The sequence below is a fragment of the Oncorhynchus tshawytscha genome, linkage group LG12 (genome assembly GCF_018296145.1).
Source record: "Oncorhynchus tshawytscha isolate Ot180627B linkage group LG12, Otsh_v2.0, whole genome shotgun sequence".
NCBI lineage: Eukaryota > Metazoa > Chordata > Actinopteri > Salmoniformes > Salmonidae > Oncorhynchus > Oncorhynchus tshawytscha.
In genome coordinates this window covers 21,884,778-21,905,776 of record NC_056440.1, presented here as the reverse complement: position 1 = coordinate 21,905,776, position 20,999 = coordinate 21,884,778, and the positions used below count along the sequence as shown (strand labels likewise).

Below are 20,999 nucleotides of genomic sequence, written 5' to 3'. Positions count from 1 at the left end.
GCTGTAGACTATCGTTGTCTGCTGTTGGCTGCTGTTGGCTGCTGTAGACTATCGGTGGCTGCTGTTGGCTGCTGTAGACTATCGGTGGCTGCTGTTGGCTGCTGTAGACTATCGTTGGCTACTGTTGGTTGCTGTAGACTATCGTTGTCTGCTGTTGGCTGCTTGTTGACCACCTGCTTGCTGACACTAATTATCCATGGATACTATAGTTTAAACACTATGCCTGCTAACGTTGACTTTCAGTGGTGGAGGGCTGTTAACTATCATTGGCTACTTTTGGTGTGTTTAGCGCTGGTTGTCAGAGCCAATGGGGTGATGCTAATGGGCCAGTGTTGGAGGTAATCAACCCAGCAGCCTCCCAGGCAGCCCAGTCTCCTGTTGTTCATGCATGAGTGCCACAGTAACACGCCACTGACTTTTTTGAAAAAGTCAAATGAACCTCTAGCAATACAACATGGTTGTTCCCTTAGCGACACAGAGTTCAGTTCTGCCTATCAGGCAAGCTATGGTCCATGTTACCAGAGTGCCTCATGGCCTTGCAGTGTTTAGGTAATGGAGTATGGAGGCCATTTTCAGTTGTAAGTACTTTACAGATGTACTTATTGTTGTTGGAGGGAGGTAGTGGTATTCTCAAACCACAAGTTAACCCCTCGAGAGGGACAAAGGTATTTTTAGATGTTATAGTGTGCAGTAAGCATGATCTGACAGCGGAAATATTGACCGTGTGGAAACTGTGTATAGAAGATTTAGCTAAACGGTATAGCTTCTAGCTGTTATTGTTGTCTGAGTAAGAAATAATCCCAGTGCTGAGGGAGCCCATACTTTCTGACCCCAGAATTAACAATTTTCTTACTATTCCTCCCCCACTAGGCCTTGTCCGGGGGATGAGGGAGGAGGGGAACTTCAGTGAAGATAGTCAAAATAAAGACCCTGTGTGTGTAGGGGACTGTATGTGAACTTTGAAGTCATTCTATAATATTTTGTTTTCCACAAACCGAAAGGTCTTGCCCCGATACATCCTTTTGTTATGAAATCCCTACTGATTTTCTCTTTATTGCAATTGTTGCCAGGCTCCATGCCTGCTGTATTTATAAACCTCTCCTCATCATGTGTGTGTGTTTCCTCCCCTCCCTCCCTCTCTCTGAGATTACAGAAAACGCAGGCACAATGATTGAATTATAATCAGTGTGAGACACAGCAGTCTATCTCCTCACTGTGTGAGCGAAAACAGGACATTGTTCTCACTGTGTTTTGTATGTTACTAGTAACTTGTTTCATTTTGCATGAATGGTTGTTCACTCAGATGTGAAAGTTATCAAAGAATGACAGTTTTTCCTTTCTCCATTTCTCTTTCCTCCACATCCTCTCCCTCCATCCTCTCCTTTCCTCTCTCCCTCTCCCTCTCCAAATCGCCCCCTCCCCCCCCCTCCTCCACTCCACAGGGACCCTGTGGAACCTGTCTTCCTTTGAGCCTCTGAAGATGGTGATTATAAACCACGGACTGCAGACTTTGACCAACGAGGTCATCATCCCCCACTCAGGCTGGGAGCATGAGCCCAACGAGGACTCCAAACCTCGTGACGCAGAGTGGACCACCGTCTTCAAGAACACATCAGGATGTCTGAGGTAATAGCTTGCTTGAGGCCTACTACACACACATTCTCCTCTTAAAGGTACTTCCACCATAGTGAAGCAGATGAAAGATGGTTAAAGTAACACATCAGCAGGCCCTTGGTACAATGCATATGGACTAGCCAGGCCACCACTCTCACTCCAGCACTTCACCTGAAGAGGCTATTCTCTGAATGAGAGAGGGAGTTAAAATACATTTTCCACCAGTGCATCTGATAATGAACAGATACAAATCGATGTTCTCCTATGCTGCTGTGGCCATTAGCAGTGCTATTAACAGACCCCTGTACAGACAGCCTCAGGTTCCTTAGAGGACATCCTAGCAACCTGATGCTTGATTAGGACTTCCAGGGCCACAAGGGCTTATCGCCATGGTTACCTCTCCCATAATGACATTAGCCATTTTAAATCCATGTCCCTTTCTACCTGAGATAAAAGGTTGTGAGGGGTTGGAAGGGGTTGGTTTGGGTCGATTTGGACCGGAAGAAATTAGTGTGCAGATTTATAAGAATTCTCACAGGTTGGTGAGAAAGTCCTGTTTTCCTCCTCAATTTATTCAAGGCTAGATGACATAATGCACAGCATCTAGTAGATAGCAACATTCTCCTCAATGTATTCCTGCTGTGGATTATTGTGTCCATAAACCTTTTCTCAATCGGAACACATTATCAAACTGTTAGAGTTAATCAGGAGACAAGTTAGCTAGTCCAGTCTCTAACTACTGTCACTCAAGACTACTGCCCTCATCTATTCAGCTGGCTTACTGACTGACCTTAGTTGACCTTTTAGTGGAAGTGTTAAAACAGGAAGCCAGTGTTTGAGCCTGTGTGAGCCCCCACCCCAGACAGGAGATAACAAACAGTGAGTCTGGTCTGGTTGTCTGAGTTAAGCCAATAGTCCTTCAGGAGATAAGGTGGGATTGTTTGTCTAGAGCTGCGTTCTATCCCCACCAGTAAACTAGCCACGGCTGCTGTGTCCAACCTCAACTGGCTCCTGCTGAGGAAGTCTCCAATATGTTGTAACACATGGGACTCCAGGAATTATGCTTGTAGATGGCCTCTCTAGTGCTATGGGGTCCTTTAGTGTTTCTAATAAAGCTTTAAAAGCTACAAATTCTTTATATTGGCTATGACTTCTCTACCAGTGTCCATTTTGCCAAGTGGACTTTAAAAAACTTCAGACAACTCACTAGTATTTTTTCCCTCTTTCTCTCATCTCCTGTCGTGACTTGGGCCTTGTATTTTGGCAGTGTACCACCCTAGTGAAGCACCAAAAGATATCCTCTGTACCAGCTATACTGTATGTTGCCCCAGCCCCATCATGGCCAACCCACAGTCCCTAATCCACTGCAGCTCAGCTCAGCTCAGCAGTCAGTGCAGTCTGTTGGTCAGGATCCAAGTCAATGCTTTCTTCCAACCCCCTGCTGTTTTGATCAAATGTAACCCATTCTTCTGTTTCAGTTCTCTCTCTCTCTCTCTCTCTCTCTCTCTCTCTCTCTCTCTCTACCTCTCTCTCTCTCTCTACCTCTCTCTCTCTCTACCTCTCTCTCTCTCTACCTCTCTCTCTCTCTCTCTACCTCTCTCTCTCTCTACCTCTCTCTCTCTACCTCTCGCTCTCTACCTCTCTCTCTCTCTCTCTCTCTCTCTCTCTCTCTACCTCTCTCTCTCTCTCTACCTCTCTCTCTCTTTCTCTCTCTCTCTACCTCTCTCTCTCTTTCGCTCTCTGTCTACCTCTCTCTCTCTCTCTCTCTCTCTCTCTCTCTCTCTCTCTCTATCTCGCTCTCTCTCTCTACCTCTCTCTCTCTACCTCTCTCTCTCTCTACCTCTCTCTCTCTCTACCTCTCTCTACCTGCTGTCGAGTACATCTCCATGGCAACTGTAACCAATGACACTCTCTGTTGCCTAGTAAGCTGGCCAGAGGCAGAAGCAAATTTGTGTGGAGATCTGCTGATGTATGGGTGATTGTGTGTACTCATGCCTTGACAGAACTGCACATTTGCTGCTTAGGTCACTATAACCTCTATATGCTTTTTAGCATATTATTTCCTTTTGTGAGGAAGTCACTTTTGATAAAAGTGTCTGCTAAATGGCCTATAGAGTGGGAATCATAAGTATTCACCCCACTTGGATTTGTTCTAATTTTGTTGTGGTACAAAGTGGGATTGAAGTAGATTTAATTGTGATTGTTTGTTATTGATCTTCACAAAATATGTCATAATGTAAACGTGAAAATACAATTCTACACATTTTTACAAATGTACTAAAATATGGTCATAAGTATTCACCTCCTTTGTTTAAGAAAGCCTAAATTAGTTCAGGAATAAAAGTTTGCTTAACAAATCACATAATAAGTTACCAGGACTTACTCTGTGTGAAATAATAGGGGTTGACATGATTTTTGAACGACTACCCCTTCATCTGTCCCCTATAAATACAACATCTATTCAAGTATTGAATTTCAATCTCAGATTCAACTACAAAGACCAGGGAACTTTTCGAAAGCCTCAAAAAAGAGGGCAGTGATTGGTAGATCGGTGACAATAACAAATCAGACATTGAATGTCTCTTTAAGGATGGTCAGGTTAATAATTGTGCTGTGGATGATGTATTAAACCACACAGACACATTGAAGATACAGTCGTCCTTCTTAACTGATCTGCAGGACAGGAAGGAAACTGCTTAGGGATGTCATCATGAGGCCATTGGTGATATTAGGACAATCCAGTGGCTATGATGGGAGAAAACTGAGGATGGATCAACAACGTTGTAGTGACTCCACAATAATGACCTAAATGACAGAGCAAAAAGAAGAATACAAATATACAGAATAAAAATATTCCGAAACTTACATCCTGTATGCAACAAGGTACTAAAGTAATACTTCAAAAAAACACAGTAAAGGAATACACTTTCTGGCCTAAAAGCAAAGCCTTATGTTTGGGGCAAATCCAACTACACATCACTGAGTAAATACCTCCTTATTTTCAAGCATGGTGGTGGCTGCATCATGGTATAGGTATACTTGATATTAGGCAAAGACTGGGGAGTTTTTCAGGATAAAAAGTGATGGAGCTAAGCACATGCAAAACCCTAAAGGAAAACCTGCTTCACCTTTACACCAGACACTGGGAGAGGAATTAACCTTTCAGCAGGAAAACAATAACCTACAACACAAGGCCAAATCTACATTGGAGCTGCTTACCAAGGAGATAGTGAATGTTCCTGAGTGGCCAAGTTACAGTTTTGACTTAAATCTGCTTGAAAATCTAGGGCAATAATTGAACATATCTGATTTTTTTAAATATTGCACAATTCAAGTGTTAGAAAGCTCTTAGAGGCTTACCCAGAAAGACTCACAGCTGTAATCACTGCCAAAGGTGATTATTACATGTAGTGGGGGTGAATACTTATTTAATCAAGGTGTTTTATTTTTTATTAATCTTAAAAAATATATACTTTTTCTTCCACCTTGACATTAGAGTATTTTGTGTAGATCATTGAAATACCTGTAATTTGAATCTCTCTCTGAAACACAATAAAACGTGAAGAAATCCAAGGGGGGTGAATACTATATTTTTATATATATTATGACCTTGTGATGAGGGACATGGTGGTGCCCGAGGTCAGGACATTTCATCAGTCTCCACCAGGGGGGCTGTCTCTCTCTGACCCACTCCCAGAGGACAGTCTATTGGGTCAGAGGACAGTCTATTGTCCCATTATGGCCAGTCTATTGTCCCTTTATGGCCACATGTCACCATGACTAACCCCTGGGACCGGGCAGTTGATATACGGGCCACACAATGGACACACAGAATGGACCCTCAGACACACACACTCTCTCACACACCCTCACACACATTCTCTCTCACACACACCCTCACACATACAGATTGACATTGAAACACACACACATGCACAAATTGACACCCACAATAGATGTACTTTCTAGAAAAAGCAACAATAAAATGCCTGCCAATAAAAAAACGCATATCCCGCTTTGTATGTTGGCCCAAACATACACCAACTGTAAGCGCACACAAACAACCACACACACAACTCTTCCTTCAAATCAATCTCTGTTGGATGCACCTTGGTGGCCGTTATGGGTGGAAGTGATTTCTCTGGGCCAAAACGGATGTTTTATGACTTGGGAATAGAGGCCCAGATGGTCTGCGCTGTCTGCTTCTCTACCATAGATTAGTTTTAATTAGGCCAAAGTGTGTAATGGCCCAGGCTCTACCTGAGATAAATGGAGTCTGCCCCAGAGACTGATTGTGTGTGTGTGTGTGTGTGTCATGCTGGCAGGGCACAAGGCTTTGACTGCCCCCATCAACCCCTCCACAGTGATGGCAGGCATCCTCCTCCAGGACTTGCTGGGTGGTTGGTAATGTGATTATCTGGCACAGAAAGGAAACATTCTTAAATGAAGTCCCCAGCGAGCCTGGCAGCTCCTGCTATCTATCCACAACTAAACTCTCTGAACAGGCCTATACAGAGCCTCGTTGCAGGTTGTATTCACTCAAACTACACTGAACAAAAATATAAACCAACATGTAAACTGTTCATCCCATGTTTCATGAGCTGAAATAAAAGATCCCAGAAATGTTTCATATGCACAAAAAACATATTTCTCTCAAACTTTGTGCACAAATTTGTTTACGGCCCTGTTAGTAAGCATTTCTCCTTTGCCAAGATAATCCATCCACCTGACAGGTGTGGCATATGAAGAAGCTGATTAAACAACACAATCATTACATAGGTGCGCCTTGTGCTGTGGACATTAAAAGGCATCTCTAAAATGTGCAGTTTTGTCACACAACACAATGTCACAGATGTCTCAAATTTTGAGGGAGCGTTCATTGGCATACTGACTGTAGGAAAGTTCACCAGAACTGTTGCCAGAGATTTTAATATTCATTTCTCTAACATATGCCGCCTCCAATGTCGTTTTAGAGAAATTGGCAGTACATCCATCCAGCCTCACAACCAAAGTCCACTTCTATGGCGTCGTGTGGGCGAGTGGTTTGCTGACGTCAACGAGTGCGCCATGGTGGTGGTGGGGTGATGGTATGGGCAGGCATAATCTATGGACAACTAACACAACAGCATTTTATCAATGGCAATTTGAATGCATAGAGAAACTGTGACAAGATCCTGAGGCCCATTGTCATGCCATTCATCTGCCGCCATCACCTCATGTTTCAGCATGATAATGCATGGCCCCGTGTCGCAAGAATTTGTAGACAATTGCTGGAAGCTGAAAATGTCCCAGTTCTTCCATGTGCTGCATACTTGCCAGACATGTCACCCATTGAGCACGCTTGGGATGCTCTCAATCGACGTGTACGGCGGCGTTCCAGTTCCCGACAATTTCCAGCAACTTCGGACAGCCATTGAAAAGGAATTAAGATGACGCCGACAGAGATGGCCGCTTCACTTCGAGTCCTTAGTAAACTATGCAGTATATTGTTTTTTACATTGTTAGCCCAGAAAATCTTAAGCATTATTACATACAGCTGGGAAGAACTATTGGATATAAGAGCGACGTCAACTTACTAACATTACGACCAGGAATACGAGGAATACGACTTTCCCGAAGCGGATCCTTTGTTCGGACCACCACCCAGGACAGTGCATCTAATCCTAGAAGCCGACCCAAAACAACGTTGCCGCAGAAGAGGCAGACGGAGCGGCCTCCTGGTCAGGCTCCGTAGGGCGTACACTGCCCACCACTTCTGAGTATACTACTCGCCAATGTCCAGTCTCTTGACAACAATGTAGACGAAATTAGAGAAAGGGTTGCCTTCCAGAGAGACATCAGAGATTGTAACATTCTCTGTTTCACGGAAACATTACTCTCTCGGGATACGTTGTCGGAGTCGGTTCAGCAAACCAGGGTTCTTCATGCGTCCCGCCGACAGAGATAAAAACCTCTCTGGGAAGAAGAAGGGCGGGGGTGTATGCTTCATGATTAATGACTCATGGTGTAATCCCAACAACATACAGGAACTCAAGTCCTTTTTCTCAGCGGACCTAGAATTCTTTACAATCAAATGCCAGCCATATTATCTCCCAAGAGAATTCTTGTCAGTTATCATCACGGCTGTGTATAAACCCCCTCAAGCAGACACCATGACAGCCCTGAAGGAACTTCACTGAACTCTATGTAAACTGGAAACCATATATCCTGAGGCTGTATTTATTGTAGCTGTGGATTTAAAAAAAGCACATTTGAGAACAAGTCTACCTAAATTATATCAGCATATGTATTGCAGCTTTGTGAAGGCAATACACTCGATCACTGATACTCTAACTTCCGTGATGTATACAAGGCCCTCCCTCGCCCTCCCTTCGGCAAATCTGACCATGACTCCATCTTGCTCATACCGTCTTATAGACAGAAACTCAAACAGGATGTACCTGTGACTAAAACCATTCAATGCTGGTCTGACCAATCGGAATCCACGCTTCAAGATTGTTTTGATCACGCAGACTGGGAAATGTTCAGCGCAGCCTCAGCGAATAACATCGATCTATACGCTGATTTGTTAAGTGAGTTTATAAGGAAGTGCATTGGAGATATTGTACCCACTGTGACTATTAAAACCTACCCTAACCAGAAACCGTGGCTGGATGGCGGCATTCGCGCAAAACTGAAAGTGCGAACCACCGCATTTAACCATGGAAAGAGGACTGGGAATATGGCAGAATATAAACAGTGTAGTTATTCTCTCTGCAGAGCAATCAAACAAGCGATATGTCGGTATAAGGACAAAGTGGAGTCGCAATTCAACGGCTCAGACACGAGACGTATGTGGCAGGGTCTACAGGAAATTGTGGACAAAAAAAATCAAACCAACCACGTTACAAACACCGACATCTAGCTTCCAGACAAACTAAACACCTTCTTTGCCCGCTTTGAGGATAATACAGTGCCACCGTCGCAGCCTACTAACAAGGACTGCACCCCCCTCTCTCCTTCTCCGTGCCTGAGGTATGTAAAACATTTAAACATGTTAACCCTCGCAAGACTGCTGGCACAGACGGCATCCCTAGCCACATCCTCAGAGCATGCACAGACCAGCTGGCTGGTGTGTATAAGGACATATTCAATCGCCCCCTATCCCGGCCTGCTAATGGCCACCATTGTTCCTGTACCCAAGAAGGCAACGATAACTGAACTAAAGTACTACCGCCACGTAGCACTCACTTCTGACATCATGAAGTTCTTTGAGAGATTAGTCAAGGATCATATCACCTCCACCTTACCTGCCACCCTAGTCCCACTTCAGTTTGCATACCGCCCCAACAGGTCCACAGACGATGCAATCGCCATCACACTGCACACTGCCCTATCCCATCTGGACAATAGGAATACCTATGTAAGAATGCTGTTCATTGACTACAGCTCATCATTCAACACCATAGTACCCTCCAAGCTCATCATTAACCATGAGGCCCTGGGTCTCAACCCCGCCCTGTGCAATTGGGTACTGCACTTTCTGATGGGCTGCCTCCAGGTGGTGAAGGTAGGAAACATCTCCACTTCGCTGACCCTCAACACTCGGGCCCCACAAGGGTGGGTGCTCAGCCCCTCCTGTACTCCCTGTTCACCCATGACTGCGTGAACAGGGAGTATTTTCCACCATAATTTGCAAATAAATTCATTAAAGTCCTACAATGTGATTTTCTGGATTTTTTTTCTCATTTTGTCTGTCATAGTTGAAGTGTACCTATGATGAAAATTACAGGCTTCTCTCATCTTTTTAAGTGGGAGAACATGCACAATTGGTGGCTGACTAAATACTATTTTGCCCCACTGTATATGTACATATTCTCATTCACCCCTTTAGATTTGTGTGTATTAGGTAGTTGTTGGATAATTGTTAGATTACTTGTTAGATATTACTGCACTGTCGGAACTAGAAGCACAAGCATTTCGCAACACTCGCATTAATATTATGATAACGATGTGTATGTGACCAATACAATTGGATTTGATTTGAGTTGGATTGGGACAACATTCCACAGGCCACAATCAACAACCTGATCAACCCTATGCGAAGGAGATGTGTTGTGCTGCCTCATGCAGATACTGACTGGTTTTCTGTTCCATGCCTCTACCCTTTTTTTAAAGGTATCTGTGACCAACAGATGCGAATCTGTATTCCCAATCATGTGAAATCCATAGATGATGGCCTAATTTATTTATTTTAATGGACTGATTTTATTATATGAACTGTAATTCAGTAAAATATTTGCTGTTGCATGTTGTGTTTATATTTTTGTTCAATTTACATTAGTCTGATTTGGAATGAAGAATCCGCAAGTTCCATTTGCAAGTCTACCTAGCTGTTTATATTCTTGATGCTTTTTAATTAAATGCTTTTGGTATTTAAAACATGTGGTTGTGTTTTCTGTTTCTCTGACCTGTGTATCTCTGTCTCTTTAACCTCCCTGTCTCTCTGCTTCTCTACCCCAGGAATGTGAGTTCGGACGGGGCAGAGGCAAGGCGCAGACTAAGGGAGTGTGAGGGGCTTGTGGATGCTCTGCTGCACGCCTTGCAGTCAGCGGTGGGTAAGAAAGACATGGACAACAAGGTGAGCCTCCAAACCGACCGATATTACTGAATCTGCATTGCCAATATGTCATCTGTTCATTGGAGACATTTAATACCGTGGATGCGGATCTCTTAACTGCTGAGTTTTGCTGTTCTCTATCTAACTTCCTAGAAAATAACCAGTCCCTTTCATATCATATTGCTTGATCAATCTGTATATGTTTGAATTGACATTGTCCCTCCCTCTACCTCTATCCCCCCCACCAGTCTGTGGAGAACTGTGTGTGTATCATGAGGAACCTGTCTTACCACGTTCACAAAGAGATCCCAGGGGCCGAGAAGTTCACAGACCCGTCCGTTCTGCAGGCCCCGAGCTCTGCGGGCCCTCAGAGGAAGAAGAAGGATGACGCAGGCTGCTTTGGAGGGAAGAAGGCCAAAGGTAAGAGGACAAAACAGAGGGAGACTGGCGAGACATAGGCCCAGTCCCAAGACATAGGCCCAGTCCCAAGACATAGGCCCAGTCACAAAATGTAGGCCCAGTCCCAAAACGTAGGCCCAGCTTTAAAATATAGGCCCACTCCCAAGACATAGGCCCAGTCACAAAATGTAGGCCCAGTCCCAAGACAGTATAGGTCCTAAACCTCTGGTCCTAAACAGATACTGTATGTAATTCGTATATTTGCCACCACTCAATCACTGGCTGACTAATGGCTGAACATCAAGCAGAGCTCCCTCTCCCACAACAAATAATGATTGAAAGGAATCACTTAGCCAATGATGTGAGACCCAATTTCACTGACCTTTCACCCTTCAGGGTCCAGAGGGGGACGCCAATGATTTAGAGGCCAAGAAAGCACTGGAGCATGTGTCTAAAAGTGTGTGTGTTTACAGATTAATATCATAGATGACAATCTCAAGCGAATTAGCCAGTGGGCTTCTATTGTACATAGCAGTTAATGAGGTGTGTTTAGCCTTCGCAGGCCCTGGAGGTGTACTTTGAAGGAGAGATAGCCTACATTAAAAAGCTAAAAACGGCCCTATAAAACCAGCATGAGTGCTGGAAGGGGAGTTGGATCTTTCAGGAGAGCTGTTTAGACAACAGTCTTTCACAGCAATTAGTTACATGATAAACGCTCTAAATTACCCCCCCGAATTCTGACACTTGCCGTTAGAGCCATTACCATAAATTGACGCTTCAGGCCAACTTATTTAGTGAATGCTAATGGTTGCTTTTTGCATTTCTCTTTTTATTCTTGATTCCTATATTCCTGTGCTGTTATGTGTGGCTGGCTTAGTGCCTTATGTGGCAGTGACTGACCCTCTCTCTCCTCGTTTGTGGCACTACAGTGTAGTGATACACACACGCACATTGGTTTTACTATCCAAGTGGGGACCAAAAAATGTAGTCCCATCCAAAATCCTATTTTCCCTAACCTTAACCCCAAACACCTAACCCTAAACCTAACTCCTAATCCTAACCGTAACCCTAACCCCTAAACCTAAAATACAATTTTTCCTTTTTGGTACTGGCAAAATGTCCCCAAATGTTCCTTGTTTTACTATTCTTTGGAGAACTTTTGGAACACAAATGGATAGTAAAGTTAGACCACACACTTTTTCTCTATAATGAGCCGAGCACACTGACACCACAGCCTCTTTGAACACTGTCCCAAAAGAATACCTGTGGAGTGCTAATGGGATTTACTCTCCGCTTGTCTACTTTTAACCTATATACTTGTTTCTTTCCTTATATTCCCCCACTCTCTCTCTTGCTCTCTTTCTTTCCCTCTGCCTCTTAGTGCTGAGCGATTAAAACCAGTTAAATGTAATGGAAAATGTAATCTACGTAATCCCCAAATGTAATTATTTGTCATGAGAGGGCCATAAACAATGAGAAGTAATGCGTCTTACTCAAAAAAAGGAAAAAATCTCACCTTTCTGGTCATTTCTGGATTTTGTCAGACAGCTCTGCAGCTGGCCTAGCTAAATAAGATGACTAAAGACAGAACAGTATGGGGAGTACAGAGATTACGTTGTCTGGTTGTTTGGATGCTACTGCTTAAACACAGATGAGATGATGACTTTAAGGAATTACAAATAATGAAATAATAAAATAAAAACTAAGTAATATACACAACTGAAATATTTATATATTATATATATTATATTATTTCATAGTAATTTCCAATTTTTCTATTGATGGTCCCAATGTGGACCTGACAGAGAAGGGAATATTTTCTATGTTTTGGCAATTGAATGTTCAATATTTTTGGCTGTGGAACTTCCATTAAAAAGCTCAAAAGTGTAATGTCATTATTTCATAATTTATATATGCACCCATCCCATTAGCGGGATCATATTCGTCAATCACCGCTGAATTGCAGAGCGCCAAATTAAATCACTAAAAATATTTAATTTTCATGAAATCTCAAGTGCAATATAGCAAAACACAGCTTAGCTTGTTGTTAACACCTGGCTTGTCAGATTTCAATAAAGCTTTTCGGCGAAAGCATACCAAGCGTTTATGTAAGCACATCTCTTTCAGTAGGCAAAATATTACAAACGGCTAGCAGCCAAGTAGATTGGTCACGAAAGTCAGAAAAGCAATAAATTAAATTGCTTACCTTTGATGATCTTCAGAAGTTTGCACTCACGAGACTCCCAGTTACACAATAAATGTTCCTTTTGTTCCATAAAGGTTATTTTTATATCCAAAATACCTCCATTTGGTTGGTGCGTTATGTTCAGAAATCAACATGACATCGCAGACAAAAAGTCATTTATCCGTTATTTTACCAGGTAAGTTAACTTAGAACACATTCCCATTTGCAGCAACAACCTGGGGAATAGTTACAGGGATGAATGAGCCAATTGTAAACTGGGGATTATTAGGTGATTGCCAGATTGGGAATTTAGCCAGGACACCAGGGTTAACACCCCTACTCTTACAATAAGTGCCATGGGATCTTTAATGACCTCAGAGAGTCAGGACACCCTTCTAACGTCCCATCCGAAAGACAGCACCCTACACAGGGCAGTGTACCCAATCACAATTGGGATATTTTAGACCAGAGGAAAGAGTGCCTCCTACTGGCCCTCCAAAACCACTTCCAGCAGCAACTGGTCTCCCATCCAGGGACTGACCAGGACCAACCCTGCTTAGCTTCAGAAGCAAGCCAGCAGTGGTATGCAGGGTGGTATGCTGCTGGCTAATAGTATCCGTAATGTTCGTAGAAACATGTCAAACATTTTTTATAATCAAGCCTCAGGTTGTTTTTACAATATATAATCGATAATATATCAACCGGGAATGTAGCTTCTTCAGACAGAGAGAGAGAGAAAATGGATGCTCCAAGCTGTTGCGCATACAAAACGCTGCTGGCACCCAGCCATACAATGACGCGATGTGATCTTTCTCGTTCATTTTTCAAAATAAAAGCCTGAAACTATGTCTAAAGACTGTTCACACCATGGAAGCCATAGGAAAAGGAATCTGGTTTATATCCCTTTAAATGGAGTGAAGGCAGGAACATGGAGCCTTCAAAATAGAAGCCACTTCCTGGTTAGATTTTCCTCTGGTTTTCGCCTGCAATATCAGTTCTGTTATACTCACAGACGATATTCGGACAGTTTTGGAAACTTTAGAGTGTTTTCTATCCTAATCTGACAATTATATGCATATTCTAGATTCTGGGCCTGAGAAATAGGCAGTTTAATATGGGTACGTTTTTCATCCAAACATCAAAATACTGCCCCCTACACACAAGAGGTTAAAATAATAATTGAAACCGAAATCGTAAACTGTGGTAGTTTTGTAATACTCTAACCGCAACTGAACCACTAATCGCTCAGCACTACTGCCTCTATTTCTCCTTTCCCTCCCTTGATTTCTTTCAAACATACACCCCCCTCTCTCTCTCTCTCTCTCTCTCTCTCTCTCTCTCGCTCTCTCAAATTTACAGCCCCAAGTTGACTGAAGTGTTTACTTGTTATTGTCACCTCTAATCCTCACAACCTATTTTATCATTTACTCTTCTCTTCTCCCTGCTTGTGTTTTTGGCATTGCTGCTGCTTCCTTGGCTAACTATAGAGGAATGGTTTAATCAAGGTGAGTGTCCTCATGTCTTGACTCAGCACACCCTCTCATCCCTCCCCTTATAGCTACTGTAGCATTAGTAGTTTGGATCTCCTCCAAAAGGTTTGAAGGACTTCACGTGTTCCCCTCTTTATTTGCTGCACCCTTACTGTAGTTCTACCTCTTTCATCATGCCCCCCAACGTCATGGTGTTAGTAATCCAAACCTAGCCTAATCTCGGGGGTAGAGGTAGGGGAGGGCCAGGTAAGACGGGTAAGTCTGGGTAGTGAAAAAGAACCTGGGCTCTAGTTTTTAGTCCCAGCTTTAGACTGCAGTGCAGTTTCCCCTCAGCCTGCTGGTAAGTTATGTTTGACATTTTAAAGGTTGAGTCTCACATAGTGACATAGGCATGTCCCCTCCCTGTTGAGGATATGGATGGAGAGAGGTTCATTAGCTGGCCCTTCTGTAGTCACCTGGCTCCATTACCCTCCCTGCATTATTAAAGGGGATTTCCACCTGCCATCTCTGGGAAGGGCTGCTACTAGACTTGTGTGTGCAGTGATGCATGTTTCTGTGTGCATGTGTCTGAGCATGCATGCGTGTGTGTTCATCTGCGCGTGTGTGTGTGTGTGGTCCTGCATTGTCTCTAGGACATTGTCAGTGAACTCTGTCAGGTTGTCTCTGAATGTGGCATTTACATATGTTCTCTCTGGCTCTATCCAGCCAGAAAAAACGGCGAGAATGACAAAAACTACGATACGCTGGATCTACCCAAGCGCACAGAACCCACAAAAGGTAGGCTTGTTCTGTCAATGAGGTTTACTTAGTACAACTTCAACCTGTTGATTCTTTTCTTGTCACTGAAAGGGAGAACATCCCAAATCCATGACTGCCATTGACTTTTTGTCAAATGTTATTTCAAGAGAAATTACCAAATTAGCCTTGTTTTGACAAAAATGCTACCAAGAAATAAATTGGCTTATCATGGATGGTTTGGTCTGACTGGAAGGATGTCAAGTGTTGCACTTGCTTACACATGCTAGAGTGGCGTAGGGTGCCATTTAATTTTTGTTACTTCTTAAATTGCCACCTTGACAGATGACTGCTGCTGATTTGATGTCATTAGCTGGGTTGATATGATAACAACGCCTTTGCTAGCAGAGATCCCAGGCCTTTTGTGAAGCACTCCCAAGCATTTGAGCTGCTTTACATGAGAGTTGAATAGCAGCCAATGTTTCATGTTCTGTAGCCTATGAGTTTCAGGGACACAAATAGTTACAATGGTGTAAGCAAGTGGGTCTTGGCCTGTGAGGTAAAGCAGCTGTGTAGGAAGTGAGTCTCTTCCAGCCTCTCCAAGTCTCTCTACTGTTGAACCTGGATAGGATTAACCTAGCCCACTATAGATACAGAACCTGAGAGGACCAACAGACAGGGGACTGTTGCAGTACTCCCCTCCCTTTAGCTGAGCTAGCACCAGACTCAAAGATTCATCTTCCCAAGTCTTTATATGTCTATAGGCCTACTTTAAGAATAAACTGATACTCTAAGCAATGTCTTATCAAAATTGTTTACTTTTAACATGAGCCCCTACATGTACTGCTTATTTCTAATACACTTGAGGAATGTAATGCCACGATGAAACGGTTTGCTGTACTGCTGTACTGGTCTACCATCTGGAGCTTTTGATACAATAAATATAGGTTGTTTACTGTTGTACTGTTCCTTCTACTGATTTAATGAGTACTTGTCTTGTGTCTCTGTGCAGAAACGTTTCCATCTTTGCCCTTTTCTCCTCGCCTTTCTAAAGAATAAACACCTCAACCAGTTGCGACAGTCAAACAACATTGACATGCAGCCACCACAACAAATCCCTTTCTGCTCTGCCTTTGTGGGTGTTTGCTTGGGTGTGTTTGTGTGTGTGTGCGCACTCACCTGTGTTTTTCTGTCTGCATATAGCAGTTGAGAGAGATATGTGTGTATGTTGTGGGCTGAGGTATTCACACATCAGTGCCTTCATCATGTCTAATGGCAACCATTCGGTCAATAGCACTTCCTGTGTGGCTACAATTAGCCACATTAGCAAGCTAAAGTGGGCCTCTTGTTAAATTAGATTACAATTAATTGCGGTGCTTTACGGAGGAAAGCCGATTCTGCCTCCTTTTTATCACTCTAAAATCAAGTAAGCAGAAGAGCTTTGAGGAGGATAATTAGCATGTTCCATAGGTTGCACCCTAGGCTAGCTGCAACACAGGCTGGACTCACTGGAAGTGCTAGGCTAGCTGCACTACAGGCTGCACTCACTGGAAGTGTTAGGCTTGCTAGGCTAGCTGCAACACAGGCTGCACTCACTGGAAGTGCTAGGCATGCTAGGCTAGCTGCACTACAGGCTGCACTCACTGGAAGTGCTAGGCATGCTAGGCTAGCTGCAACACTGGCTGCACTCACTAGAAAGTAGCAATTGGCTGGCTGCAATTTGATCAAGTTTCAATGGCACACAATCAGAAATAATCCCCCCTCTTGTCTTGCTTCACTGCTGTGATTTCATCTAGGGATATAGTGTTGAGATGATGCGTGTTTGGGAGAGCAGTTGCTATATTTCATGCGAGGATGAAAACATGATTTTTTTGGTGTTTACCTGTACTACATATACATTATGTAAATGTGGTGTGAAGTAAACGGATTAACATGATGACACAGGTAAAGCTACGGTGGCACTAAGTATGTCAAACTTGGATTATTGCTCAACTGGATTCATCATTTTATAGTAGCTACAGTAGTAGGATGGCAGCTGTAGTCTACCCATGATAATTCAAATAGGATATTACACTCACCTACACTGTTTATTTGTCTATGATAATCTTGTGTACTGTGGATGTACTTTCACTTACATTGTAAATTCAGTGTATTTCCCCCTAGTTTATTTTAGAGAATGTGGGGATAGGACAACTCTTCTCCCCAAATGCACTGGCGGAGCTGAAATAACAGGGACAGATTTGTGGGAGATTTCATGTTTATTTCAACCCTGATTTGTTGTCTACATCACTTACCAACATGCAGGAGTCTATAATTATGGTAATACCCAGTGTGAGATATAGGTCTCCAGCAGTGTATTGAAACACAAACTCACTCACACATACACACACTAGTAGTGATTGGTCTGCACCCGGATGAGGGCGTGGAGGAAGACGTTATGGACATGAATAATTTCAGGGACATAATTTTGAATTCACTATGAGTTTGTTATTCAGTGTATAACAAATTGTCCCTGCCTGATTGCACTATAAAGAGGTGCTGTTGATAGAACATAGATCATTAAAGGACTTCCAAAGTTCCTGTTATTGCATTATTCATGGTCCCTGAGAGGAGAACAGAGGCGCTGGAACAAAGTAATTAAGAACTCTGAAAGAAGAAAGCATTTCATTAGGGAGAGAGAGAGTGTGTCAGCCAGCAAGATGATGGAACACTCACCCCAACGTTAATTGAAACGGCACAACGTTAAACCTTTTGCTTTGAGGAAAGGTCATGTACGGTGTGGGAGTGTGCGCGTGCGTGCGTGTCAGAGAGCAGAGGGAAATCGCTTCAAAAGAAAACAGTTTTCTTTTGGTTTGCTTCTTCAGTACCGGATGTGTGGGGAGAGAGAGAGGCAGCAGAGTGGAATGTTGCGGTTTTGAAAAAGCAGAAACAGTCTTGAGTCAAGTATTCAACCCCTTTGTTTTGGCAAGCCTGAATAAGTTCAGGAGTAAAAAAAATATTAACAACTCACATAATAAATTGCATACAATAATAGTGTTTAACATTATTTTTTAACGACTACCTCATCTCTGTACTCTACACTTAGAATTACCTGTAAATTCCCGTGAATTTCAACCTCATATTCAACCACAAAGACCAGGGAGGTTTTTGTAATGCCTCGCAAAAAATGGCACCTGTCGGTAAATGCATTTTTAATGTTTAAGCAGACATTGAATATCCGTTTGAGCATGGTGAAGCGATTAATTACACTTTGAAATTAGGGATCCCCATTAGATGCCAAGGCAGCAGCTACTCTTCTTGGGGTCCAAACACACCAAAGCACCCACATTACATATAAAACAAATTATATAACAGTGAACTATGTCTGTACTGAATGAGCTAAAGATAGAACAGTACATCATATAACATCCCTACACCACCACATATCCACAACACAAAATGTTCAATACTACCATACAACAATATCACAATGTGTGCATATCCATGTGTCTGCACCTTTGTGTAGTTAATGGTGTATCAATACACCCAGTCACTACAATTATTTTAGTTTTTGAATTATTTAGGACTAACTTATTTCTTGCCGCCCATTCTGAAACTAGCTGCAGCTTTTTGTTAAGTGCTGTAGTCATTTCAGTCGCTGTGGTAGCTGACGTGTATAGTGTTGAGTCTATCCGAATACGTAGACACAGGCTTTGTGGCATGTTGTTAGTAAAGATTGAAAAAGATTGAGAATTCCTGATTCTACTTGGATTTTGTTGAAGATTCTTCCATTAAAGAAAACCCTCTGTGTTCTGTTAGACAGGTAACTCTTTATCCACAATATATAAGGGGATGTAAAGCCATAACACATCAATTTTTCCAGCAACAGACTATGATCGATAATGTCAAAAGCTGCACTGAAGTCTAACAAAGCCCCCACAATCTTTTTTCATCAATTTCTCTCAGCCAATCATCATTCATTTGTGTAAGTGGTGTGCTTGTTGAATGTCCTTCCCTATAAGCGTGCTAAAAGTCTGTTGTCAATTTGTTTACTGTAAAATAGCATTGTATCTGGTTAAACACCATTTTTTCCAAAAGTTTACTAAGGGTTGGCTGATTGCCTGATTGCCTGATCGGTCGGCAATTTGAGACCATAAAGGGAGCTTTACTATTCTTATTTTATTTTTAAAAATGTCACCTTTATTTAACCAGGTAGGCCAGTTGAGAAGGAAGTTTTCATTTACAACTGCGACCTGGCTGTCACGTTCTGACCTTAGTTCTTTTATTATTCTTCCATCATCGACGACCGTTACAGAATCACCCACCACCAAAGGACCAAGCAGCATGGTAACGGGCAGCAGCAGCGATCTCAGGTCTCCTGGACATGGGAGGAGATCCTGAACGGCAAAGGACCCTGGGCACAGGCTGGGGAATATCACCGCCCCAAGGCAGAGCTGGAGGCAGCGAAAGCTGAGAGGCGGCGGTATCAGGAGGCAGCACGGCAGCGCGCTGGAAGCCCGAGAGGCAGCCCCAAATATTTATTGGGAAGGGGGACACGGGGAGTGTGGCTAAGTCATGTAGGAGACCTGAGCCAACTCCCGTGCTTACCGTGTATAGAGAGGGACCGGGCAGGCACCGTGTTATGCCGTGAGGCGCACGGTGTCCCGGTGCACAGGCATAGCCCGGTGCGATACATAGCAGCGCCTCGTATCGGAACATACGAGTCTCCCGTCTGTCCTGAGCTGCCAGAGTCTCCCGTCTGTCCTGAGCTGCCAGAGTCTCCCGTCTGTCCTGAGCTGCCAGAGTCTCCCGTCTGTCCTGAGCTGCCAGAGTCTCCCGTCTGTCCTGAGCTGCCAGAGTCTCCCGTCTGTCCTGAGCTGCCAGAGTCTCCCGTCTGTCCTGAGCTGCCAGAGTCTCCCGTCTGTCCTGAGCTGCCAGAGTCTCCCGTCTGTCCTGAGCTGCCAGAGTCGCCCGTCTGTCCTGAGCTGCCAGAGTCGCCCGTCTGTCCTGAGCTGCCAGAGTCTGCCCGTCTGTCCTGAGCCGCCAGTCAGCCAGGAGCTGCCAGAGTCTCCCGTCTGTCCTGAGCTGCCAGAGTCCCTTCACTCTGGAGCTGCCAGAGTCTCCCGTCTGTCCTGTGCCAGAGTCTCCCGTGTCCTGAGCTGCCAGAGTCTCCTGAGCTGCCAGTCTGTCCTGAGCTGCCAGAGTCTCTCCCGTCTGTCCTGAGCTGCCAGAGTCTCCCGTCTGTCCTGAGCTGCCAGAGTCTCCCGTCTGTCCTGAGCTGCCAGAGTCTCCCGTCTGTCCTGAGCTGCCAGAGTCTCCCGTCCTGAGCTGCCAGAGTCTCCCGTCTGTCCTGAGCTGCCAGAGTCTCCCGTCTGTCCTGAGCTGCCAGAGTCTCCCGTCTGTCCTGAGCTGCCAGAGTCTCCCGTCCTGAGCTGCCAGAGTGTCCTAGCTGCCAGAGCTCTCTCCGTCTGTCCTGAGCTGCCAGAGTCTCCCGTCTGTCCTGAGCTGCCAGCTGCCAGTCTCCCGTCTGTCCTGAGCTGCCAGAGTCTCCCGTCTGTCCTGAGCTGCCAGAGTCTCCCGTCTGTCCTGAGCTGCCAGAGTCTCCCGTCTGTCCTGAGCTGCCAGAGTCTCCCGTCTGTCCTGAGCTGCCAGAGTCTCCCGTCTGTCCTGAGCTGCCAGAGTCTCCCGTCTGTCCTGAGCTGCCAGAGTCTCCCGTCTGTCCTGAGCTGCCAGAGTCTCCCGTCTGTCCTGGAGCTGCCAGAGTCTCCCGTCTGTCCTGAGCTGCTCCCGAGTCTCCCGTCTGTCCTGAGCTGCCAGAGTCTCCCGTCTGTCCTGAGCTGCTGTCCTGAGCTGCCAGTCTCCCGTCTGTCCTGAGCTGCCAGAGTCTCCCGTCTGTCCTGAGCTGCCAGAGTCTCCCGTCTGTCCTGAGCTGCCAGAGTCTCCCGTCTGTCCTGAGCTGCCAGAGTCTCCCGTCTGTCCTGAGCTGCCAGAGTCTCCC

The 20,999-nt window shown here is 44.4% G+C and overlaps 1 protein-coding gene across 17 annotated transcripts in view; it reads left to right on the top strand.

The window, feature by feature from the left end:
* LOC112262704 (armadillo repeat protein deleted in velo-cardio-facial syndrome) overlaps nucleotides 1–20,999 on the top strand; it is a 223,640-nt gene that overhangs the window by 160,824 nt on the left and 41,817 nt on the right. For 14 of the 17 annotated variants that reach the window (XM_024438412.2, XM_024438410.2, XM_024438404.2 and 11 more), the window contains 5 exons: nucleotides 1,443–1,626; nucleotides 10,117–10,234; nucleotides 10,462–10,633; nucleotides 14,285–14,302; nucleotides 14,993–15,064. In XM_024438412.2, the coding sequence (XP_024294180.1) occupies nucleotides 1,443–1,626; nucleotides 10,117–10,234; nucleotides 10,462–10,633; nucleotides 14,285–14,302; nucleotides 14,993–15,064 (564 nt within the window). The remainder of the gene's footprint in view (nucleotides 1–1,442; nucleotides 1,627–10,116; nucleotides 10,235–10,461; nucleotides 10,634–14,284; nucleotides 14,303–14,992; nucleotides 15,065–20,999) is intronic. The other 3 variants (XM_024438417.2, XM_024438403.2, XM_024438407.2) reach the window with 2 other exon arrangements.